This window comes from Scyliorhinus torazame, chromosome 17, assembly GCF_047496885.1.
Source record: "Scyliorhinus torazame isolate Kashiwa2021f chromosome 17, sScyTor2.1, whole genome shotgun sequence".
Classification (NCBI taxonomy): domain Eukaryota; kingdom Metazoa; phylum Chordata; class Chondrichthyes; order Carcharhiniformes; family Scyliorhinidae; genus Scyliorhinus; species Scyliorhinus torazame.
In genome coordinates, this window is record NC_092723.1 from 9,138,021 (window position 1) to 9,164,439 (window position 26,419).

The following is a 26,419-nucleotide window of genomic DNA, read 5'->3' on the forward strand; positions in this document are numbered from 1 at the left end:
AAGCACCCAGCCCACTGCAGTCTCCAGCACAATTCGAGGGATTGTGTGGACCTCAATTGCCTCCCATTTTCAGCGACACTACATCGAGAAGCAAAATGAAATGGTTAATCATTGCCTTGGCCTGTATCCAACTCTCTGAGTGCTTCCACAAGTAAGTCATTCAGCAATTTAAAAACTGGACACCACTTGAAATTTTTACCAGATTATATGCTAGTTGTGCATGATATGAATAGGGATGTTTGCTTAAAAGAAAAGTTAATTCCATCAGATAACTAAGCTTAATTTATGGTTACCTAGATTAGAAGCAGACAAACAAAAGGTTGGTTATTGTCGTACTTTCCAAACTGAGCGACACGCTTTGAAATTCTCAATCCCAGCGGGCTGTGGATGCTCCAACATTGAGCACACTCAAGACAGGTGGATAACTTTAACGTCCCGCACTAGCCCTGGAGATAAGGTTTAAAATCAGTCATGATATTGAATAGTGTGGCAGGCTGGAGGGGATGGATGGACTACAACTGCTCCTATATCTTGTGTTCTTATAATGGACAACCCAAGGATATGAGCAACATGTTTAAGGCAAGATGGGAATTGCCTTTTCCAGTTTGGATAAAGAAGTCTCTGTCTCATTTGATCGTATCTGACCACAATACCTATCCTGTCATCGGGGACATGGTCGGGTAGTAGCACCACCACTGGATTGGTTACCCAGTGGCCCAGTCTAATGCTTTGGGTTCATGGGTTCAAATCCCTCCCAATGGCAGCTGGTGGGATTACAATTCAATGAATAAATATTGAATATAAAGCTAGTCTCAGCAATGGCAGCCATCATCGATTGTCCCCAATAAACCCATCTGATTCACTAATGCCCCTTTAGGGAAGGAAATCTGCCACCCTCACCCGGTCTGGCCTATGTGTGACTCCAGACCCACAGCAATGTGGTTGAGTCTTAACTGCCTCTGAATTATTCAGTTAGGCATGGGAAACAAATGCTGGCCTTGCCAATGATGCCCACATCCGTGGAACAATGAAGAAAAACTGTCCATTAACATGCACCGAAAAATAGAGGCAAGACCTGAACATCTTGCATGAATAAAGGGACATCTGAGAAATGGAGCGCTGTACCAACGCAGCAGGTTGCTAACGACTAACCTGGATTGCATTACTTCAATAATCCAAGCAAATAGTTGAGCATCTAATGAGGAGGGAGACTGAAGCCTGCAGAGACAACTTTGGCAAAAGATGAGCAATAATTCCTGAAACGTCCTGGTTCCTGTGTAGCTGAGACTAAGGCATTGTCACCTGTGCAAATTAAGGAACCTTCAAGGCTAAATAGTGGAACGCAGAGCTCGAGGTACAGAAATTATGGGATACATTTTACAAACTTCCGATCAAAGATTAAATAGGTAGAATCCATTGTAAACGTTGACTGGAGTTGGTTACTGAACTGCTAAAATCCTGGGTATTTTTGAGAATGATTCTTCAAAATAATTACTGAAGCACAAACACAAATTTGTATGAAGTCTGCAGCAATTAAATTTGATTCTGAACATGTCACTATGTGTATAATCTGGAAGAAATGGCAAGTTTAAGGGCCCTACCTCAATGGTCTAGATGGCTTTGGAATAACACCAACAGGGTAGGTTCGATCTCAATTCTAGCTGAGTTAGAACAGGGCCCTGCCTCCTCGTCCTGCCACGTAGCAAAGTTACAGTGGAAACTGTGCTTCAGTGACTCTCAAATAGAGTCAGAGAACTTTACAGCATGAAAACAGGCCCTTCGGCCCAACTTGTCCATGCCGCCCAATTTTTACCACTAAGCTAGTCCCAGTTGCCCACATTTGGCCTATATTCCTCTTTACCCTGCTTTCCCATATAACTTTACAAATGCTTTTTAAAAGACAAAATTGTACCTGCCTCTACTACTGCCTCTTGGGCCCCGTATCTAAGGAAGGATGTGCTTGGAAAGGGTCCAGAGGAGGTTTACAAGAATGATCCCTAGAATGAAGAGGTTGTCATATGGGAAACATTTGAGGACTCTGGGTCTGTACTTGTTAAAGTTTAGAAGGATGAGGGGGGATCTTATTGAAACTTACAGGATACTGCGGGGCCTGGATATAGTGGATGTGGAGAGGATGTTTCCACTTGTAGGAAAAACTAGAACCAGAGGGCACAATCTCAGACTAAAGGGACAACCTTTAAAACAATCAAGGGTGATCCCCCCAGAAGAAGTTTGTGTGAGAAAGGATCTAATTTCCCCACTCTTAATTCTCATGGGGACCTGAACTGTCTTGAATTGTGCCGAATCGCGGAATGACAATGCAGCTCATGATTCTCATTTTCAAAGTAAGTTTGCTCCAACCCATGATTATTTGATCACCATTGATTTGGCTTTTTAACATTTCAGAGTGATTTTACACCATGGCAAATCTGTGCGGCAGATCCTGAGGGAGCGGGGGGAGCTGAAAGAATTCTTAAAAACCCACCAGCGTGATCCCGCCTTGAAGTACCACCACCTCTTCCCTGAATACCAGTCGGAGGCTGCAAGTGAACCACTCCAGAGTTATGTTGACGTAAGAAAAGGAAAATCAATATAGAGTGGAGAGTGAGGCTGAGTTAAAATGCTATTGGTTTGAATTCCAACAGAGGCTGACTGTCAAACTCACATACCAGCAGGTACAGTGAGCAGTCAGACTGATTATAAGCTCTCATGGAGTCCCTACCGTGCAGAAGGAGGCCATTTGGCCCATCAAGACTGCACCAGCCCTTGTAAAGAGCACCCTACTTAACCTACACCTCCACCCTATCCCCTTAACCCAGTAACCCCACCTAACCTTTTTGGACACTAAGGGCAATTGATCATGGCCAATCCACCTCACCTGCACTTCTTTGGACTGTGAGAGGGAACCCACACAGACGCTGGGAGAAAGTGCATACTCCACACAGATAGTGACTTGAGGTTGGAATCGAACCTGGGTCCCTGGAGCTGTGAGGCAGCAGTTCTAACCACCTGGGCAGTGCCCACTCTGTCCACACTTTGATATCTCAGGGTTTATAATTCATTCTAAAGCTGCCACTTTGCCAAGGAGACGAGCACAGGAATGCCCCAGTGCAGGGCTCACCAACCTTAATAACAGGAACAGCTACTTAAAAGAATATTTAGTCAATAATGCAATAACACGAGAGCTGCCAATCTGCTACTCAAGTGCAGAAATAAGCAAAAACAGGACAGAGGCACGTTTCAACATTTTAAAGGATTAAATAAAGTAAATTGTCAGCTGAATTGTACTTTCTCACAACCCGAACAATGATTTCAGAAAAGAATCAATCCGTGATTACCATTAAATGACCGATCAAGGTTGGTACCTGGGGCCAGAGCTGCTGTTTGCTGACCCATCCCCCAGTCTAATGAGCCAATAGCCAAACCTTTCCTCAAGCTCTCATCTCGCGACCTCTGCCCTTTTTAAACGTTCCTATTTTTTTAATGACTGAAGCTTGAAATAATTTGAGATTGTGATATTTTGGCCTCTTCCACAGGTTAATGACAAAGTATGATTCTTATCCAGAGTGACAGTCATCAAGATTGATTCCGGGGATGAAGGGGTTGACGAATGATGAGAGATTAAACAATTTGCGCTTGTACTCGCTGGAGTTTAGGAGGATGAGAGGGGATCTGATTGGGTATATAAAATACTAAAAGGGATTGATTGATGGCATGGTAGCACAGTGGTTATCACTGTCGCGTCACAGTTCCAGAGACCGAGGTACGATTCCCGCTTGGGTCGCTGTGTGTGCGGAGTCTGCCCATTCTCTCCGTGTCTGCGTGGGTTTCCTCCCACATGTCCCGAAAGACGTGCTGTTAGGTGAGTTGGACATTCTGCATTCTCCCTCTGTGTACCCGAACAGGCGCTGGAGTTTGGCGACTAGGGGCTTTTCACAGGAACTTCATTGCAGTGTTAATGTAAAATGACTTGTCACAATAAAGATGAATAAAAATAAAAGTAAACATAGACCAAATGTTCCCCCTTGTGGGGCAATCTGGAATGAGTGGTCACAGGTGTAGGTTGAGAGGCGGTAGATTTAGCACAGAGATGTGGAGGAACTACTGCCCGGGGAGGGTGGTGAATTTGTGGAACTTGCTGCCTCAGTGCAGTGGAGGCTGAATCATTAAATGGTTTCAAGAGGGAGATAGAGAGATTTCTGATTTTTTTTAAAATCGAGTTAAAGGGATATGAGAAACGGGTGGGGAGGTGGACAGATCAGGAAGACATCGGCAATGGTCTGATTGAATGGTGGAGCGGGCTTAAGAGGCAGAATTGCCGACTCCTCCTAATTCCTGTGTTAATCAGTTCTAATTTTTGTTTCTCAATTTACACCAGAACTTCTATTATGGAGCCATGACAATGGGTTCCCCACCCCAGAGTTTCGAGGTCCTATTCGACACTGGCTCCTCTAACCTTTGGCTCCCATCCATCTACTGCAAGAGCCAAGCGTGCAGTGAGTATAACTCAAACAAGTGGTTATTTTCCCAGTTCTTCTTTGTCATTGGATGATCATATAACTTGCCACAGCCTTTGAGAGAAAGAAATCGTGATTCATTCTTCTCTTTTCAGTGAACCATAAGAGATATAATCCAAATAAATCCTCAACGTATTACACAAATGGACAATACTTCAGCATTGCTTACGGTTCGGGGAGTTTGACTGGATTCTTTGGATATGACACGGCTAATGTAAGTGTTACACAGCACGAAGCGAAAAGGATACCAGTCACTGAAAAAAACTTTGCATTTTTATGTCGCCTTTAATGGTCTCGAGACGTCTGAAAGTGCTTTACAGTTAGTTTAAAAACTTTTGAAGTATGTTCACTTTTTTAATACAGGAATCGTGACAGCCAATTTGGACATAACCAGGTCCACAAAAAAAATGAGGGAGTTACCAGGCAATCTGTTTTACATCATTCTGTTTGAGGGGTCTCTGCTCTTCTTTAAGATAGTGCTTGTGGGAACTTTTAAGTCCGCTTGAGAGGGCAGGCGGGGCCCTGGTATTAAGGTCTCATCCAAAAGATGGCACCGCTGATGGTGCTGCACCCCCTCAGTACTGTGCTACAGTGTCTGTGGAGTAGGACATGAACCCAGAATGCTCTGGCTCCAAGACGAGAGTGCGATGTGCTAAGCCATTGCTAATTAGTCCACGCTTAATACCTCCGTGATTGATGAAGTGGCTCCTTCAACCTCCTGTCGACCTCCTGCTAATTCCAGCTGTATTTCCAATCCAAGGATGATTAACCTGTAGGAGGTAGGGTAATACCAGGGCACACAAGGTTCGCCAGGGAGTTACGCCAGTAGAAGAGAGGAGACATATTGGGCCAGGTGTGATGATAAATCACTGTTTCCCCAGTTTTCTTTCATCAGATGGTCAATTACCTTTCTCCAACCTTTTATGAAAAAGATGATATATCAAACCTCGATTTTCAATCCTTGACAGAAGAGTTTTTCTGCAGATTTCTGAATTTCAGTCCACAGGACCCTGTGGCCAACGTTCAAAAAGCACAAACCCACTTGTATTTAACATGGATGGCACAGTGGCACAGTGGTTAGCACTGCTGCCTCACAGCTCCAGGGACCCGGGTTCGATTCCAGCCTCGGGTGACTGCCTGTGTGGAGTCTGCACATTCTCCCCGTGTCTGCGTGGGTTTCCTCCGGGTGCTCCGGTTTCCTCCCACAGTCCAAAGATGTTCAGGTTAGGTGCATTGGCCATGATAACATTGCCTCTGAGTGTCCAGGGATATGTGGGCTAAGTGTGGTTACGGTGTTGATGGTCTAGAACCGGAGCTTGGTTAGGGTGCTCTTTCAGAGGGTTGGTAGATCTTCGATGGGCCAAATGGCCTCCTTCTGCACTGCAATAGTTCTATGATTCTATGCAGCTGCCCAACGCAGTGTCGTGGGTTCGGATGAATCAATCGATGGATATGGATTTGGAATCATTAGTCGGTTGGATTTTAACTTCTTTCTAAGTTTAGTGTAATATTTTCTTTTATTTTTTTGAAAATCTTTTTGTTTTTGTCTTTTCTCATATTTATAAACAGTTGTTGCTTACAGACATTACATTTTTCTTGCCCCCGCTAATTTGTGTAATTTTACAGAGAGGTTTGTTTTGTCCTTCATTTGACTAACTGTACGTACATTTTGCAGCCCTCTGGATCGGTCTATGATATCCCCCCCTTCCTCCCCCTCCCATTGGTTTCAGCACCCTCCCTCTGCTCTTGTGATTTACCCATTTCTCTCCCCCCCCCCCCCCCCCCCCCCCCCAGGTTGCACAGTCCTTTGGTTCTTCATCTTTTTTTTCCCCTGACTTACTCCTCGTTGCTGCCCTCGAACAGGTTTTGGAACAGGCCGTCGAACTGCCCCCAAGTATCCAGGAAGCCTTCCTCTGACCCTCGGGTGACGTACTTAATCTTCTCCAGGTGGAGAAATTCCGAGAGGTCAGCGAGCCAGTCTGCAGCTGTGGGTGGTGCTGCCGATCGCCAGCTGAGCAGGATTCTCCGCCGTGCGATTAGGGAAGCGAAAGCAAGGGCGTTGGCCCCCTTCCCCATGTGTAGCTCTGGCTGCTCCGATATCCTGAAGATTGCCACTATTGGGCATGGTTTCACCCTCACCCCCACCCCCACAACCTTGGACATTGCCTCGGAGCAGGCTGTCCAGAACCCAGCAAGCTTGGGGCAAGCCCAGAACATGTGGGTGTGGTTGGCTGGGCCCCCCTGGCACCGCTCACATTTGTCCTCCACCTCCGGGAAGAACCTGCTCATTCGGGTTCTGGTCAGGTGCACACTGTGCACCACTTTGAGCTGCATTAGGCTTAGCCTCGCGCAGGAGGAGGTGGAGCTCACCCTGCTCAGTGCTTCGCTCCAGAGTCCCCATCCTACCACTGTCCCCAGTTCATCCTCCCATTTTTGTCTGGTCTTGTCCAGTGGAGTCCGGGCTCTGTCCAGTAGCTGTCCGTATATTTTCCCACATAGCCCCCACTTCACGCTGCTTGTGCTTATCAGGTCCTCTAGTAGTGTGCTTTCTGGGGCCCTGGGGTACCCTACTGTCTCTTGCGGAGGAAGTGCTTTATTTGGAGGTGTCTCAATTCCTGTCTTTTGTTAGTTTCCACTTTCTCGTCAGTTCGTCCAGTGTCGCCAGTCTGCGCCCTACGTAGACGTCCCCGACCGTCAGTGCACCCCCGTCCCGCCTCCATCTTTTGAAGGTGGTATCTAGCATGGCTGGGGGGAATCTATTTGGATCCCCAGGTAACGGAATCTGTTCTGGACCGTTTTGAACGGGAGCCCCTTCAGTTCTGTCCCTCCCCCTTTTGGGTTCACTGGGAATGTTTCGCTTTTGCCCAGGTTAGGTCTGTAGCCCGAGAAGGTTCCAAACTCTTTCAGTATTTGCAGTATTGCCTTCAGTCCCTCCTGTGGCTTTGCGACAGAGAGGAGCAGGTCATCTGCATAGAGTGAGACTCTGTGCTCTCTGTCTCCTCTCCAGATTCCCTTCCAGCTTTTCGCATCCCGCAGGGCTATCGCCAGGGGTTCGATCGCTAGCCGAACAGGAGTGGGGATAGGGGGAAGCCCTGTCTTGTTCCTCTCTGTAGCTGGAAGTATTCAGAGTTGGTGGTGTTAGTTCGGACACTCGCTTTGGGAGCGTTGTACAGGAGCCTCACCCAGGCTCCTAGCCCAAACCGTTCCAGTACCTCGTGGAGGTAGCTCCATTCAACTCTGTCAAAGACCTTTTCTGCGTCCAGGAGATGATCAACTCTGGTGTTCTCTCCCCGGGGAGGTCATTATCACATTCCGCAGTCGCCTGATGTTCGCTGTGAGCTGCCTACCCTTGACAAAGCCGGTTTGGTCCTCTGCGACCACCTCTGGTACGCAGCACTCCAGCCTTTTGGCCAGGACCTTTGCGAGTATTTTCGGGTCCAGGTTCAGCAGTGAAATAGGTCTGTATGATCCACATTCCATCAGGTCTTTATCTTTTTTGAGTATTAGAGAGATTGTGGCCTGCGCTATAGTTGGGGGCAGGGTGCCCCCTGCCAGTGAGTCCGCAAACATGTCCCTCAGGTGTGGGGCCAGGACTGGTGCGAATTTTTTGTAGAAGTCTGCCGGGAACCCGTCGGGCCCCGGTGCCCTCCCCTCCTGCAGATAGCTGATACTCTCCATGATTTCCCCCATGTCTATTGGTGACCCAGCTCTCCCGTCTGTCTTCCTCCACCACTGGTAGTCCCAGTCTGTCTCGGAACTATTTCATTCCCGCATCTCCGTTGGGGGGCTCGGAGGTGTACAGTCCCCGGTAGAAGGTCTCGAATGCCCGATTGACCTCCTTTGGTTCTGTTACCAGTCTGCCTTTGCTATCCTTAACCTGCGCTATTTCCCTCATGGCTGCCTGCTTTCTCAGCTGGTGAGCCAATAGGCGGCCAGCCTAAGGTAATATTTTCTGATTCTCTTTTTGTTTCCCACCCAAGGTTGCTGGCATAACTATTAAAAACCAGGAGTTTGGCCTCAGTGAGAATGAACCTGGGACTTCTTTTTATTATTCCAAATATGATGGCATCCTTGGTCTTGCATACCCATCACTTTCAGCAGGATACGCCACCCCAGTGTTTGATAACATGATCCATGACAATCTGGTGTCATCACCTCTGTTTTCTATATACCTGAGCAGGTAAGACGAATTAGGACCATACTGAAGTAATGAAATCAACTGAGGGGGGCTGCCTACATTGAACGGATAGATTTTGGTCAAAACACAGAAAGGTTTCTTAAGAAATCATGGGGAATGTCACAGCCTGAAAGCCAAAATGTTGATCAAAGCAAGATTTATCGCCAGCTAACAATTCAGAAAGAGCAGTCACTGCTGTCATGATATTCAAACACACACATCATGATAGACACACCAACAGACAAATCAGAACACACAACACCACAACCAATGACAGAAAGATATAAAAGCACAGACACGACCCCCGGTGGTCAGTATTAGCTGCAGAGGAGGACCAGGACAGATCTGTTACCAAACACACTCAGGGAGACAGCACGTGCAGAGTATCCAGAACGAACTGTATTATAAGAGTTAAAATAAAATAGAGTTGTACCACATACAACTGTGTTGGCTCATCTGTGCACCAGAGCACCCAACACCACATGGTACAGGAGTGGATCGATACCTGCCGGCATACCTCAGTGTACACAGACAACCAGCAGTGCCCAGGCAAAATGATAGAGCTCCCGGTTCCGCAGCCGCTCCAGTGCTACGGCAATCTCCGCGAAAACTGGCGGCGATTCCGGCAATGGTTCGAATTGTTCCTGGTGGCAGCTGAACTCCAAGACCTGGATGATAGCGAAAAAATTGAATTTCTCCTCACCATCGCCGGTGCAAGGGCAAGAGAAATATTCACAAGGTTCAGGTTCTTCAGGAGGCAGCAAAGGTACGATTACCAGGCAGTCCTGGACAAATTCTCCAAGTACTGTGAAGAAAACGCAATCCAATCGGCAAGTAAAGGTAAGAAAAGCTGCAGTACTCACCTCGTGGCTGGGATCCCGGAGCCCGAATTCCCAAAGGCCGAAATCCCGGGCCTGAGAGAGGGCTGGGTCGAGGTCGGCGGCCATCTTGCTAAAGGTATCACGCTAGCACAGTTGCGCGAGCAGTGCGCAGAACCGGAAGTTTCGTTTGCGCATGCGCGAGATGCTGCGCATGCGCAGTCCAGAAAACGGCCATCGGTAAAGGAACAGCGATCTGAGCATGCGCAGTCGCTTCCTACGTGCTACATACCGAGCGTCAGGATGTCAGAGGCCCCAGATTGCACCAATTTAAAAGGGAAACGTCCCAAATCAAAAAAACAAAAATCTGTTAAAGCTGTAAAACAACCTTCCCTCACCTGGAATGACAGCACATTGCCGCAAATTGACCCAGGAGATGAATTTGACCTCCGAAGAACCCTCCGACAAGCAGTTACCTACGCACAAGCCGATGATTCCGACCTCGAATACTTCGATGACGATCTTTACAGTGTTTCCGGACCTCGCGAGCCCAATGATAGCTCCGTGGTCCTATACGACTATGACTCGGACGAACCTTTCGTGTTGCACATTGGCGGCCCCCACATTGAATCCGACGCAGATGCGGATTCATTTTTCGGATTTGAGGATCTTCAATCCAGCAGATATGACGTTCCAATTTATCAGTACCGGATGATGCTGCAGCCTGACATTAACAGACAGGGAGCGGTGCAAGCACACGGAGAGCGCCCTGCTGCCACACAGAGCGTGGTCCATGTCCCGCTCAACGTTCCCGACTCTATGAAAGAAGACATGCAAGACTCCAGAGTGCAGTCCTCGCATGAACCAGAAGTGACTCCAGTGTCACAAGCTTCCACAGCAAGCTCGTGGACAGACTCCACAATTGCAGAAATGCAAGACTCCAGAGCGCAGTCCTTGCACGGACAAGAAGTGACTCCAGTGTCACAAGCCTCCACAGAGAGCTCGTGGACAGCCTCCACGATAGAAGCAACGCAAGACTCCAGAGCGCAGTCCTTGCACGAACAAGAAGTGACTCCAGTGTCACAAGCCTCCACAGAGAGCTCGTGGACAGCCTCCACGATAGAAGCAACGCAAGACTCCAGAGCGCAGTCCTTGCACGAACAAGAAGTGACTCCAGTGTCACAAGCCTCCACAGAGAGCTCGTGGACAGCCTCCACGATAGAAGCAACGCAAGACTCCAATTTGCAGTCCTTGCAGGAACAAGACCATGAGGGTCTAGCAACCTCTCCTGACCAACCAGCGGCAGTTGATGCAAGTCTGCCATGCTCACGTGAACAGCAAGAAGGCTATAACAGCCTACCATGCTCCACTACACAGCAGCATGACCATGACGGTCTCTCATGCTACAATGAAGGGCACAGCACTGAAGACTGTTCAAGCCCAACTGAAGACAAGCCAAAGGAATCGCCTCGTCCAAGCCCGAAAAAAAAAGGTTTATGCGCTGACCTTCAGGATCATTATAGCCGAACAGAGATTAATAATGCTGCACGGCCACAGAAGGATGCTGAGGATTTGCTAACGAAATTAATTGAATGTTTAACTTGCAAGGAGCAGACTGAGAATTGCCAGTGTTTTAGTACGGATCGGAAAAATGGACAAGACATTGATCCTCAGGTAATGGAAATAACACAACCTGAATCATATCTACAGCAGGGACAAATGTCTCCCTTCAACACAACACCGCAAAATCCCAACTTCGGAGACCAGCAGTTAGCCAGTAATGACTCTTCAAACCTTGAGGGGAACATTAATTGCATTGAACCTATACACATTCCACTGATTATTGAGCAGAACATTGGAGCAAGAATCCTGAGGACACCGACATCGAGTAGCCAGATAACGAATTTAAAACCCACAGCAGTTTCAAGTGAACCAAGTGTGCTTTCCACTAATGGTGAAGATGCAGATAAGGTCGACCCGATTATCCATTGTACCACACTAACCCCAGTGATTAAGCAGTTATGTATGGGGAGTATAATGTGGGCAATTGAGAACAGTAAAAGAGAGACTGTGACCATGCCAGTCCCAGCAAAATCAGACCCAGAGACCATGAAGGCATGTACATTAGACAAAGATACATATGAGGTACCTGAGAAGAAAAGTGAAACGGAATGTTCTTTGGAAAATAGTACAATGTCGATAGAAACATTGGATCCTATATTCGAGACCATACATATGGGAGAATTTGGGGGTAATAAACAAGGTTCTGCAATGTCTGGGGGAAGATTTAAAATTCCAAAGAAGAAAAGCCCAAATGAAGGACAACGGCAAGACAATGACAGTCCACCGACATGGTGTGCACCACCAGATGAAAACTCTGACAATTTACCCAACCCTAGTGAACAGCAAGCTGCTAATGAGGATCTATCCACGGGATGTGAGACGAGTGACGACAGCATCCCACTTCCCATGCAAAAGGTGCAAGGTGACAGACCTCGCCTAGTGCGTACCGAGGCACTCGACGATCACGGTGGGACCACTGACGACTGCGGTGGCAGCGCACCGCTTCCACCCTCGATGGCTCGACCCTCTCCACTGGTTGGTGCATTCCTGCATGTTCCGACTCCAGAAGTGCAGCTTCAGGGAATCTCGGCTGCCTCCAGTGAACCTGTTGGGACTCCGGACGGGGGGCATCGACGGAAGGCAGACCGGACTCCAGATGGGGAGCAGCCAAGCGCCGACTCTGATTTGCGCATGCCAGACCTTGCTCCGGACGGGCGGTGTCGCGGCCTCGGTGATGGCACGCTCAGGGTGACGGCGGATGCCACGGCGACAGGGAATGGATCGCGTGGCAGTCCCACTGGGTCGGCAGTGGCAACCAGCACCGGCGGTCCAAGATGGACACACCAATTCGCGCCATCGCCAGACGTTGATGCGAGCAACAATTCTCTCTCCAAGGCGACATGCTTCGACGTTTCTCTGCGGAGTCACCCTTCCGGCACAGCAGGTGGCCGGAACCAGCGTGCACGGTCTCGGCCAACTTCCACATCTGGCACAGTCATCGCCTTGCATGATATTAGTGATGGTGCTACTTCGATGGCAACGACCCATCGGCTACAAGATGCCGTCCACCACAAACATAAAAAGAAAAAGACTCCACCTTGTTCCTGGCATGCAGGGCGGATGGATTGGTGCGTAGGCGCAATCAGCGAGCTTTGCGCCGCCTTCCACGCTCGCAACTGAACCGTACGCACACGCCGGATCCTCCACTGGTTCCCAAGGATGACTTCGTGGAGATGCCACGGATCATGCCCCTTCCATCGCCACCAGAACCAAACCACAGCCAAGGCACCACTAACAAAGATGTTGAATGTTATATTTGCACGAATGAAAAAACCAAGCACTGCACGAAGTACAACAAATGGTAAAGTAGAGACTTCGGCAACAGCATCACCTCCAACAGTCCAAGGTGAACCAGTGTGACCCCAAATCTCCACAGCTGAACCGGCTTGAGGACCAGCCCATTCTTGAGGCGGTCACCCATTAGACTGGATTTATAACGCTGTTCATACGTTCAAAAAGTCAAACACTTCTGTATTATAACCTGTTGTTGTTTATTGTTCCAGATATCGTCTGACCAGACCAATGTTCAAGTTTTTTTTTCTCTCGCATCCAAGTTTTGTTATGGTACAACCTTGTTAGTGTGACGCACCCGACATCGCCCCATGTAAATAGTTACGTCATATACACACGCTGTACACAACACACACACACACTCTTAGATGCACTCACGACACAATTATATTTATAACCACGTAAGCACATATCTTTGTAAAAAGGGGGGATGTCATGATATTCAAACACACACATCATGATAGACACACCAACAGACAAATCAGAACACACAACACCACAACCAATGACAGAAAGATATAAAAGCACAGACACGACCCCCGGTGGTCAGTATTAGCTGCAGAGGAGGACCAGGACAGATCTGTTACCAAACACACTCAGGGAGACAGCACGTGCAGAGTATCCAGAACGAACTGTATTATAAGAGTTAAAATAAAATAGAGTTGTACCACATACAACTGTGTTGGCTCATCTGTGCACCAGAGCACCCAACACCACATGGTACAGGAGTGGATCGATACCTGCCGGCATACCTCAGTGTACACAGACAACCAGCAGTGCCCAGGCAAAATGATAGAGCTCCCGGTTCCGCAGCCGCTCCAGTGCTACGGCGATCTCCGCGAAAACTGGCGGCGATTCCGGCAATGGTTCGAATTGTTCCTGGTGGCAGCTGAACTCCAAGACCTGGATGATAGCGAAAAAATTGAATTTCTCCTCACCATCGCCGGTGCAAGGGCAAGAGAAATATTCACAAGGTTCAGGTTCTTCAGGAGGCAGCAAAGGTACGATTACCAGGCAGTCCTGGACAAATTCTCCAAGTACTGTGAAGAAAACGCAATCCAATCGGCAAGTAAAGGTAAGAAAAGCTGCAGTACTCACCTCGTGGCTGGGATCCCGGAGCCCGAATTCCCAAAGGCCGAAATCCCGGGCCTGAGAGAGGGCTGGGTCGAGGTCGGCGGCCATCTTGCTAAAGGTATCACGCTAGCACAGTTGCGCGAGCAGTGCGCAGAACCGGAAGTTTCGTTTGCGCATGCGCGAGATGCTGCGCATGCGCAGTCCAGAAAACGACCATCGGTAAAGGAACAGCGATCTGAGCATGCGCAGTCGCTTCCTACGTGCTACATACCGAGCGTCAGGATGTCAGAGGCCCCAGACTGCACCAATTTAAAGGGGAAATGTCCCAAATCCAATTTAAAAGGGAAACGTCCCAAATCAAAAAAACAAAAATCTGTTAAAGCTGTAAAACAACCTTCCCTCACCTGGAATGACAGCACATTGCCGCAAATTGACCCAGGAGATGAATTTGACCTCCGAAGAACCCTCCGACAAGCAGTTACCTACGCACAAGCCGATGATTCCGACCTCGAATACTTCGATGACGATCTTTACAGTGTTTCCGGACCTCGCAAGCCCAATGATAGCTCCGTGGTCCTATACGACTATGACTCGGACGAACCTTTCGTGTTGCACATTGGCGGCCCCCACATTGAATCCGACGCAGATGCGGATTCATTTTTCGGATTTGAGGATCTTCAATCCAGCAGATATGACGTTCCAACTTATCAGTACCGGATGATGCTGCAGCCTGACATTAACAGACAGGGAGCGGTGCAAGCACACGGAGAGCGCCCTGCTGCCACACAGAGCGTGGTCCACGTCCCGCTCAACGTTCCCGACTCTATGAAAGAAGACATGCAAGACTCCAGAGTGCAGTCCTCGCATGAACCAGAAGTGACTCCAGTGTCACAAGCTTCCACAGCAAGCTCGTGGACAGACTCCACAATTGCAGAAATGCAAGACTCCAGAGCGCAGTCCTTGCACGGACAAGAAGTGACTCCAGTGTCACAAGCCTCCACAGAGAGCTCGTGGACAGCCTCCACGATAGAAGCAACGCAAGACTCCAGAGCGCAGTCCTTGCACGAACAAGAAGTGACTCCAGTGTCACAAGCCTCCACAGAGAGCTCGTGGACAGCCTCCACGATAGAAGCAACGCAAGACTCCAGAGCGCAGTCCTTGCACGAACAAGAAGTGACTCCAGTGTCACAAGCCTCCACAGAGAGCTCGTGGACAGCCTCCACGATAGAAGCAACGCAAGACTCCAATGTGCAGTCCTTGCAGGAACAAGACCATGAGGGTCTAGCAACCTCTCCTGACCAACCAGCGGCAGACGATGCAAGTCTGCCATGCTCACGTGAACAGCAAGAAGGCTATAACAGCCTACCATGCTCCACTACACAGCAGCATGACCATGACGGTCTCTCATGCTACAATGAAGGGCACAGCACTGAAGACTGTTCAAGCCCAACTGAAGACAAGCCAAAGGAATCGCCTCGTCCAAGCCCGAAAAAAAAAGGTTTATGCGCTGACCTTCAGGATCATTATAGCCGAACAGAGATTAATAATGCTGCACGGCCACAGAAGGATGCTGAGGATTTGCTAACGAAATTAATTGAATGTTTAACTTGCAAGGAGCAGACTGAGAATTGCCAGTGTTTTAGTACGGATCGGACATTGATCCTCAGGTAATGGAAATAACACAACCTGAATCATATCTACAGCAGGGACAAATGTCTCCCTTCAACACAACACCGCAAAATCCCAACTTCGGAGGCCAGCAGTTAGCCAGTAATGACTCTTCAAACCTTGAGGGGAACATTAATTGCATTGAACCTATACACACTCCACTGATTATTGAGCAGAACATTGGAGCAAGAATCCTGAGGACACCGACATCGAGTAGCCAGATAACGAATTTAAAACCCACAGCAGTTTCAAGTGAACCAAGTGTGCTTTCCACTAATGGTGAAGATGCAGATAAGGTCGACCCGATTATCCATTGTACCACACTAACCCCAGTGATTAAGCAGTTATGTATGGGGAGTATAATGTGGGCAATTGAGAACAGTAAAAGAGAGACTGTGACCATGCCAGTCCCAGCAAAATCAGACCCAGAGACCATGAAGGCATGTACATTAGACAAAGATACATATGAGGTACCTGAGAAGAAAAGTGAAACGGAATGTTCTTTGGAAAATAGTACAATGTCGATAGAAACATTGGATCCTATATTCAAGACCATACATATGGGAGAATTTGGGGGTAATAAACAAGGTTCTGCAATGTCTGGGGGAAGATTTAAAATTCCAAAGAAGAAAAGCCCAAATGAAGGACAACGGCAAGACAATGACAGTCCACCGACATGGTGTGCACCACCAGATGAAAACTCTGACAATTTACCCAACCCTAGTGAACAGCAAGCTGCTAATGAGGATCTATCCACGGGATGTGAGACGAGTGACGACAGCATCCCACTTCCCATGCAAAAGGTGCAAGGTGACAGACCTCGCCTAGTGCGTACCGAGGCACTCGACGATCACGGTGGGACCACTGACGACTGCGGTGGCAGCGCACCGCTTCCACCCTCGATGGCTCGACCCTCTCCACTGGTTGGTGCATTCCTGCATGTTCCGACTCCAGAAGTGCAGCTTCAGGGAATCTCGGCTGCCTCCAGTGAACCTGTTGGGACTCCGGACGGGGGGCATCGACGGAAGGCAGACCGGACTCCAGATGGGGAGCAGCCAAGCGCCGACTCTGATTTGCGCACGCCAGACCTTGCTCCGGACGGGCGGTGTCGCGGCCTCGGTGATGGCACGCTCAGGGTGACGGCGGATGCCACGGCGACAGGGAATGGATCGCGTGGCAGTCCCACTGGGTCGGCAGTGGCAACCAGCACCGGCGGTCCAAGATGGACACACCAATTCGCGCCATCGCCAGACGTTGATGCGAGCAACAATTCTCTCTCCAAGGCGACATGCTTCGACGTTTCTCTGCGGAGTCACCCTTCCGGCACAGCAGGTGGCCGGAACCAGCGTGCACGGTCTCGGCCAACTTCCACATCTGGCACAGTCATCGCCTTGCATGATATTAGTGATGGTGCTACTTCGATGGCAACGACCCATCGGCTACAAGATGCCGTCCACCACAAACATAAAAAGAAAAAGACTCCACCTTGTTCCTGGCATGCAGGGCGGATGGATTGGTGCGTAGGTGCAATCAGCGAGCTTTGCGCCGCCTTCCACGCTCGCAACTGAACCGTACGCACACGCCGGATCCTCCACTGGTTCCCAAGGATGACTTCGTGGAGATGCCACGGGTCATGCCCCTTCCATCGCCACCAGAACCAAACCACAGCCAAGGCACCACTAACAAAGATGTTGAATGTTATATTTGCACGAATGAAAAAGCCAAGCACTGCACGAAGTACAACAAATGGTAAAGTAGAGACTTCGGCAACAGCATCACCTCCAACAGTCCAAGGTGAACCAGTGTGACCCCAAATCTCCACAGCTGAACCGGCTTGAGGACCAGCCCATTCTTGAGGCGGTCACCCATTAGACTGGATTTATAACGCTGTTCATACGTTCAAAAAGTCAAACACTTCTGTATTATAACCTGTTGTTGTTTATTGTTCCAGATATCGTCTGACCAGACCAATGTTCAAGTTTTTTTTTCTCTCGCATCCAAGTTTTGTTATGGTACAACCTTGTTAGTGTGACGCACCCGACATCGCCCCATGTAAATAGTTACATCATATACACACGCTGTACACAACACACACACACACTCTTAGATGCACTCACGACACAATTATATTTATAACCACGTAAGCACATATCTTTGTAAAAAGGAGGGATGTCATGATATTCAAACACACACATCATGATAGACACACCAACAGACAAATCAGAACACACAACACCACAACCAATGACAGAAAGATATAAAAGCACAGACACGACCCCCGGTGGTCAGTATTAGCTGCAGAGGAGGACCAGGACAGATCTGTTACCAAACACACTCAGGGAGACAGCACGTGCAGAGTATCCAGAACGAACTGTATTATAAGAGTTAAAATAAAATAGAGTTGTACCACATACAACTGTGTTGGCTCATCTGTGCACCAGAGCACCCAACACCACAACTGCTACGCAGTAGTAAAGGTAGCAGCAAGTTTGTGCCCAGTAAGATCTCAAAAACAGCAATGACCAGGTTATCTGCTTTTTAATTACGGAGGTTGAGGGGTAATTATTGGCTGAGGTCACTGGGAGGAATCCTAAAGTCTTTCTTCAAAATACCACCATGATATCATTTGTATCAATTCGAGAGGTAAATGGGGCCTTGTTGTAACACGGATCTGAAAGCCAACAACTCATAGGTGCAGCACTCATCCCCAACTGGAGTGTCAAGTGAGATTTCTTACTTCACAAGTTTCTGGAGTGGAATTTCAACTCAACCCTTTGATTTAATAGTGAGAATGTTACCAGTGCGCCATGGTTGAAGCTGAACCATGTCCTGAAAGTTGAATATGCCTCTAGCACACTTTTCACGAGGATCAGTATATCATCATGAGTTACTCAGACATGTTTGTCTGGAGCAGCGTCATGTGTGAGCAATAATCTTGATCATTAAGTGGATTTCTTGATTAGTAAGGGGATCGATCGGGGATTATGGGGAGAAGGCAGGAGACTGGGGATGAAGAACATATCAGCCATGGTCAAAAGGCGGAGCAGACTCGATGGGCCGAATGGCCTAATTCTGCTTCTATATCTTATGGTTTTGTGAGCCTATACTATAGAACACCCAAAATAATGCTAAACCTTTGATAATTAAAACACAGTGTCAGGAAATATGGTTATATTGAAAGTCGAGAGTAATTTTCCTCTGAAAACTTTAACAGAGTGATTTTTTTTTTAAACGACAGCCCAAAAACAGTTGACAAAGGTTCAGCTAACAGGTTAGGGGTTAACTAACAATGATCAAAACCAAAATTTGGACCATAAAAAGGAAGCACCTCAGACAATTGAGAAACGACACTTACACATGAGAAATGAATTGTGCAGTTTTCAAAAATGATGCATTTAGAAGAAATTGGATAAGATAGATTCACTGAACCAGCTCGGGGGAGTGTCATTCACTCGGGAGAATTAAGGAATATGTTACTTTGAAATTTGATAGATATCCTTAAAATATTTCTCCTTGAACAATTAAAAATGTGAAACTGGATCCTCTGTTAGATATAACATTTTACCATCTCTTGTTTTCCTGGATCCTATCTAATGTTGTGATTCACTATTTCCACTGAGCCTTTAAGTTGGATGTTAGGTTCTTGACTGAACTTTTTATATTTTAGAATTTATATTGTCACACATTGTCTTCTGTATCACTAACTATTGAGCCTGACATTGTAATCCCATAGATGAGGGAATACAATGAGAAATTTTTACCCACACTCATATAATATCGGAGAAAATTATAATCTGGCTTTAGTTTACTGAAAGACTATGTGAATAGGGTAAGTATCACGGCTGGCACTTACTCTTTAAAGGAGATGGACCAGTCCTTCAAACTCATTTAAGTGATTCTGGGATCCACCTTTCTCAATCTGAAGTTAAGGGGAACCATCTGAGAGGTACCCCTGACCTGGGATTGTCCCAAAAAGCAGTGAGGGTTATGATACAGTCCGTCACAAACTGTTGGCCACAGATTGTTGGATGCTAATTGTGGTGCTGAATGTAAGGCAATATATTTAGCTCAAGCCAGATATGGGACCATGTCAGTGCGTGGAGTAGACAGTGAGACTTGTGTTTCAGTCAGTAACTTGGAGCTAGATGACGGCAACTTATGTCTCAATACTGAAGCACTAATTGAAGTATTAGTAAAGCTGAACATACTTCTTTTCTCCAGGAAACCAACAAGTCAAAATGGAGGTGAAATGATATTTGGAGGAATCGACAATAGTCATTACACTGGTGCAATTACCTGGGTCCCTGTTCTTCAAGAAATGTACTGGCTTATCGCCATGGAAGGGTAAGTATGAATAAGTGGTTACTTAATACTGGCTTGTACTGGCAACAGATCACCATGAAAAACAGGTGATATAACTTTAATGTATGAGACCAGACAAGGATCTATAAAACATAATTTCTACAGAACAATAAACCCAAGCTCTCACGATTCCTGCTTACATATGTTTTTAACCTCATCTCTGTACATATACTTTTAAACTTGCTTTATTAAAAATGGTGCGAGTGCACAGGGCCGTTTCGTCTATCCAGCTCATTGTGACCAGTAACTTCTCATCCCGAAGGTTGTGTTGCCGGCCTGGAGATCGGTTTCGGGATATCTCATCTGGGCTGCAGACAAACTTGGAGTGGGAGGGTAAAGGTCAAGTTGTCGTGGTCCACGTTGGTACCAACGACATAGGCAGAACAAGGATAGAAGTTTTACTGAAGGATTATGGGCAGCTAGGAGCTAAATTAAAAAACAGAACCAAAAGGAATAATCTCGGAATGTCTCCTTGTATAAAAACAAAACTGTGCAGCCAGAGAGGAATTCTCCGGCCGTTCGCTGGTCCTGCTGGCAGCGCACGTTCGCCCGCGGCTCGCCCGCGGGTTTCCCAGCAGTGAGGGGTGGTTTCAGTGGGAACTCCCATTGACAGCGGCGGGAACAGAGCATCTCGCCGCCAGCAAACGGCACGCCTGCTCCCGCTGCCGCGGAACACTCGGCTGGTAGGCCGGAGAATCCACCCCAGAGTTTCAAAAAATAAATTTAGAGTAATCAATCATTTTATCCAATTGAGGGGCAATTTAGCGTGGCCAATCCACCTCCCCTGCACATCTTTGTGTTGTGGGGGTGAAACCCACGCAAACACGGGGAGAATGTGCAAACTCCACACGGACAGTGACCCAGAGCCGGGATCGAACCTGGAACCTCGGCGCCAAGAGACTGCAGTGCTAACCACTGCGCCACCGTGTTGCTGTATTCCACCCCAGAGTTAACATTTCCAGTTCAATGTGACTCCTCTTCTTTTGAGGATTTGTCCTTGTTAAAATAGGGAAATTCAAAGAGGATATAACGAAAGCAGGCAAATAAAGGTCTCGCAGAGTAACTGCTACGTGGTTCTAAATTACAACTTAACATAAATGAATACATCAATAATGGAATTCTGTTTTTCAGTGTGCTTCTCAATGGTCAGCCTGCCTTCTGTAGCCAAGGATGCCAAGCTATGGTTGATACTGGCACTTCCTACCTCACTGTACCAAGTCAGGAATTAGGACAACTCCTTCAAACCATTGGTGCCTATAAGGACGAGTATGGTGAAGTAAGTTTTTGTAACAAGTGCAAATGGATACAGATTCTGGGACAGTATCATAAGAAGGAGCACGAGTCGGAAATTCAGCCCCTCGAGCCCACTCCGACATTCAATACGATCATGGCTGATCTCTCGGCCTCAACTCCACGTTCCTGCCCGTTCTCCACAACCCTTCACCCCGTTACTAATTCAAAATCTGTCTGTCTCCTCCTCAAATTTACTCAATGTCCCGGCATCCACCACACTCTGGGGTAGTGAATTCCACAGATTCACCGCCCTTTGAGAGAAGTAATTTCTCCTCATCTGTTTAAAATCTGCTGCCCCTTATCCTTAAACTATTACCCCTTGTTCTAGATTGCCCCACAAGAGGGAGCATCCGCCCTACGTCTACTTCGTCAAAAATAATAATAATCTTTATTATTGTCACAAGTAGTTTGCTTTAAAGCTGCAATGACGTTGCTGTGAAAATCCCCTAGTCGCCACACTCCGGCACCTGATCGGGTACACTGAGGGAGAATTCAGAATTTCCAATTCACCTAACAAGCACGTCTTTTGGGACTTGTGGGAGGAAACCGGAGCACCCGGAGGCAACCCATGCAGACACGGGGAGAACGTGCAGACTCCACACAGACAGTGACCCAAGCCGGGAATCGAACCTGGGACCCTGGCGCTGTGAAGCCACAGTGCTAACCACTGTGTTACCGAACTGCCCATACCTTTTATCAGCTTACATACCTCAATTAGAACTCCTCTCATTCTTCTAAACGCAAGAACACTAGGACACATTTTGGAAGCAATTGGCTCATTCATATGTGTGAATAAAATGCTGAGTAAGACCCTCTCCTCTCTGGCAAAGCACCCCTCGCTGCAACAACTCTGTGTTAAGAACTTCCCCTTAATCACTATCCCGACTCTCTTAGTACAGATTTTAAATTGAGAAAGCATTGACCTGCACTCCATAGCTGATAGAAATGGTATTTTCTAATGCACTCTACCAAAGCTCTTCAATTTAAAAACTTCTCTGAAGGTCTACCTTCTCAACCTTTCCCCTCACCTGAGATGTGGTGTTTCCCTGGTTAAACCACCACCGGTCAGCTCTCCCCCTTAAAGGAGAAAGCAGCCTATGGTCATCTGCGACTATGGCGACTTTACCGTACCTTTACCTTTATTAGCGGAAATGAAGCTGCACGAGATAGGTTATCTGTGCAATAATACTTTACCCAATGATTTCTTGCTGTACGTTGTTTATTCAAGTTAAGAACACAGGCATACTGAATGTTTTCTTCTTTATGTCCTAGTACTTGGTCAACTGTGATACCGTTGGAAACCTGCCTTCATTGACGTTTATAATCAATGGAGTTCATCTCACTATTCCAGGCTCGGCCTACATCCAACAGGTATGTCCAACACCTGTCTTTTATTCTTTAAACCAACATTTGACGTGACTCAGTTTAGTCAAAATAGCCGGGAATTCTGCCTGCTTTGTTAATTCAGGGGATGTGGCTGACGAGGGAAGTCAAGGACAGCATAAAAGAAGAAAAAGCAGACAAAGTGGCGAGGATTAATGGGAATCCAGAGGATTGGGAAGTCTTTAAAAGCGAGTAGAGGACAACTAAAAAGCAATAAGGGGGGAGAAGATGAAATATGAGTGCAAGCTAGCTAGTAATATAAAAGAAGATAGGATGAGTTTTTCAATATATAAAAGGTAAGAGAGAGTCAAAAATAGTCATTGGACCACTGGAAAATGTGGCTGGAGAAGTAATAATAGGAAACAAAGAAATGGCAGAGAAACTGAATAGTTACTTTGCATCAGTCTTCATGGTGGAAGACACCAATGGGATGCCAGAGCTCCAGGAGAATCAGGGGGCAGAGGTGGGGGGCGTGGCCATCACTAAGGAGAAGGTTCTGGGGAAACTGAAAGTTCTGAAGGTTGCTGAGCATAAGTCACCTGGATCAGATGGACTACATCCCAGGATCCTAAAAGAGATAGCTGAGGAGATTGTGGAGGCATTAGTGGTGATCTTTCAGGAATCACTGGAGGCAGGGAGGGTCCCAGAGGACTGGAAAGTGGCTAATGTAACACCACTGTTTAAGAAGGGAGGGAGGCAGAAGACGGGAAATTATAGGCCAGTTAGCCTGACTTCGGTCATTGGTAAGATTTTAGAGTCGGTTATTAAAGATGAGATTGCGAAGTACTTGGAAGTGCATGATAAAATAGGACTGAGTCAGCACGGCTTTGTCAAGGGGAGGTCATGTCTGACAAATCTGTTAGAGTTCTTTGAGGAAGTAACAAGGAAGTTAGACAAAGGAGAACCAGTGGACGTGATTTATTTAGATTTTCAGAAGGCCTTTGACAAGGTGCCGCAGAGGATTGCATTGGATTGGATTAGATTTGTTTATTGTCACGTGTACCGAGGTACAGTGAAAAGGATTTTTCTGCGAGCAGCTCAACAGATCGTTAAGGAGTATAGGTTAAGTTAAAAGTGGATCTGTTTGGGAGAGCTCGCAGAGAGTCGCCTCGCTCCGGCGCCATCTTAATCCTGTTAAATAAGTTAAGAGCCCATGGTGTTAAGGGTAAGATCCTGGCGTGGATAGAGGATTGGCTGACTGGCAAAAGGCAGAGAGTGGGGATAAAGGGGTCTTTTTCAGGATGGCAGCCGGTGACTAGTGGTGTACCTCAAGGGTTGGTGCTAGGACCACAACTTTTCACAATATACATTAATGATCTGGAAGAAGGAACTGAAGGCACTGTTGCTAAGTTTGCAGATGATACAAAGATCTGTAGAGGGGCAGGTAGTATTGAGGAAACAGGTGGGCTGCAGAAGGACTTGGACAGGGTAGGAGAGTGGGCAAAGAAGTGGCAGATGGAATTCAATGTGGAAAAGATTGAGGTTATGCACTCTGGAATGAGGAATGGAAGCATAGACTATTTTCTAAATGGGGAAATGCTTAGGAAATCAGAAGCACAAAGGGACTTGGGAGTCCCTGTTCACGACTCCCTTAAGGTTAACGTGCAAGTTCAGTCGGCAGTTAGGAAGGTAAATGCAATGTTAGCATTTAAGTCAAGAGGGCTAGAATACAAGACCAGGGATGTACTTCTGAGGCTATATAAGGCTCTGGTGAGACCCCATTTGGAGTATTGTGAGTAGTTTTGGGCCCCATATCTAAGGAAGGATGTGCTGGCCTTGGAAAGGGTCCAGAGGAGGTTCACATAAATGATCCCTGGAATGAAGAGCTTGTCAAATGAGGAACAGTTGAGGACTCTGGGTCTGTACTAGTTGGAGTTTAGAAGAATAAGGGGAGACCTTATTGAAACTTACTGGATACTGCGAGATCTGGATAGAGTGGATGTGGAGAGGATGTTTCCACTTGTAGGAAAAACTAGAAGCAGAGGACACCATCTCAGACTAAACGGACGAACCTTTAAAACAGCAATGAGGTGGAATTTCTTCAGCCAGAGGGTAGTGAATCTATGGAACATTTTGCCGCAGGAGGCTGTGGAGGCCAAATCACTAAATGTCTTTAAGACAGAGATAGATAGGTTCTTGATTCGTAAGTGGATCAGTGGTTATGGGGAGAAGGCAAGAGAATGGGGACGAGAAAATATCAACCATAATTGAATTGGGAGCAGACTCGATGGGTCGAGTGGCCTAATTCTGCTTCTATGTCTTATGGTCTTATGTGGGTGTCACTGGCAAGGTCAGAATTTGTTACCCATCCCTAAGTGTCCTTGAGAAGGTGCGGGCGGCCAAGCCACAGCATTGGATACAACTGAGTGGCTTGCTAGGCCATTCCCAAGGTCAACCACATCGCTGTGAGCCTGGAGTCACATGTAGGCCAGATCGGGTGAGGGTGACCGCTTACAATCACTAAACGACACAAGTGAACTAGATGGGTTTTTGTAACACTCTGGTAGTTCCATGATCGCCAGTACTGTTGGCAACTTTATAAATCCAGATTTCATGTAACTAATTGAATTAAAACTTCCCCTTTGAACTAATGTCTCTGGATCATTATTCCAGGCCTCTGCTTTACTAGGCCAATGAGATAACCACTGTGCTACTTCACCCCCATTAATACTTTGTTAACAGGGAAGCATTAGAAATACAGTACTGGTCAAAGATTTCCTTTGTATGCTGGTTGCAGTAAATTCACAAACCTTTTATAAGGAAGATGTTTATGAAGTTGAAGTTCTGTGGAAGGGTCATATTGACTTGAGACGTTTACTTCCATCCCTTCCTCCTTGATTCCCCTCTTTGGAATCCATGCCATCGTGCCACAGACCATTCTACTCACTGGTGCAAGAATCATAACATTCCCATTTTCAAATGGCTGAAGAATTGAAGACCCAAACTTGAGCTATTTCAATGGGAGTCAAAAGCCTTAAGCCAGAGATAGCTGCCTACCAACAATAATAATGCAAAAAAGATTCACATTAACATGAATCACTTTGAGCAATTTGTGCAATTATTATCATCAAGTCTTTTTAAAAAATCTTTCTTTTGGCAGTCTTTCTTAATAAGGCTGGAAAAGTGTAAGCTTAAATTATTTCTGTAGGATTTTATTCTTGAAAACTGAAGTTAATAAACCTTTGCTAAATATTTGCTTCTTTAATCTCTTCATGAGTCTAACGCAGTGCTGTCGTCCCATGTTTTCCAGGTTTCTGGTTATTGTGTTGTTGCCATTTCGTCCACCTACCTGCGTGCTCCTACCCAAAATGGCCTCTTCTGGATCTTGGGTGATGTCTTCCTGCGGGAGTTCTACTCAATTTATGACCGGGGCAACAACAGAATGGGATTCGCTACGTCTGCCTAAACTCTTGTCATTTATGCCTCTAGCCCTGCAAGTAAAGCAGTATCTTCAATTGACTCCCTGTCTGACATCAATTATCTTCCTTCACGGACTGATTGCAGTATATTCCGTCAAACACTTTGGAATGTCCATAATTGCAAATTAGGATATGACCCGGGTGTGACAGTACTCATTAGCCTTGGTTTTGCCTAGTTTCTGCTACAACTCTTAACTGAAATATTCCATTCTTTATTTGATAAAGCCTTTTCTCCTGAAGATTACCATTTCCTCTTGTGTGTAAACAGGGAACACAATAAAGCATTGCAAAATA

At 46.9% G+C, this 26,419-nt stretch overlaps 1 protein-coding gene across 1 annotated transcript; it reads left to right on the top strand.

The window, feature by feature from the left end:
* LOC140393691 (gastricsin-like) lies at nucleotides 1-26,419 on the top strand. The gene is made up of 9 exons (XM_072479986.1): nucleotides 1-151; nucleotides 2,407-2,572; nucleotides 4,379-4,496; nucleotides 4,613-4,731; nucleotides 8,498-8,697; nucleotides 19,890-20,012; nucleotides 21,162-21,306; nucleotides 22,596-22,694; nucleotides 25,957-26,419. Exons 1-9 carry the CDS (start codon nucleotides 96-98, stop codon nucleotides 26,110-26,112), a joined length of 1,182 nt encoding a protein of 393 aa, XP_072336087.1. The 5' UTR covers nucleotides 1-95; the 3' UTR covers nucleotides 26,113-26,419.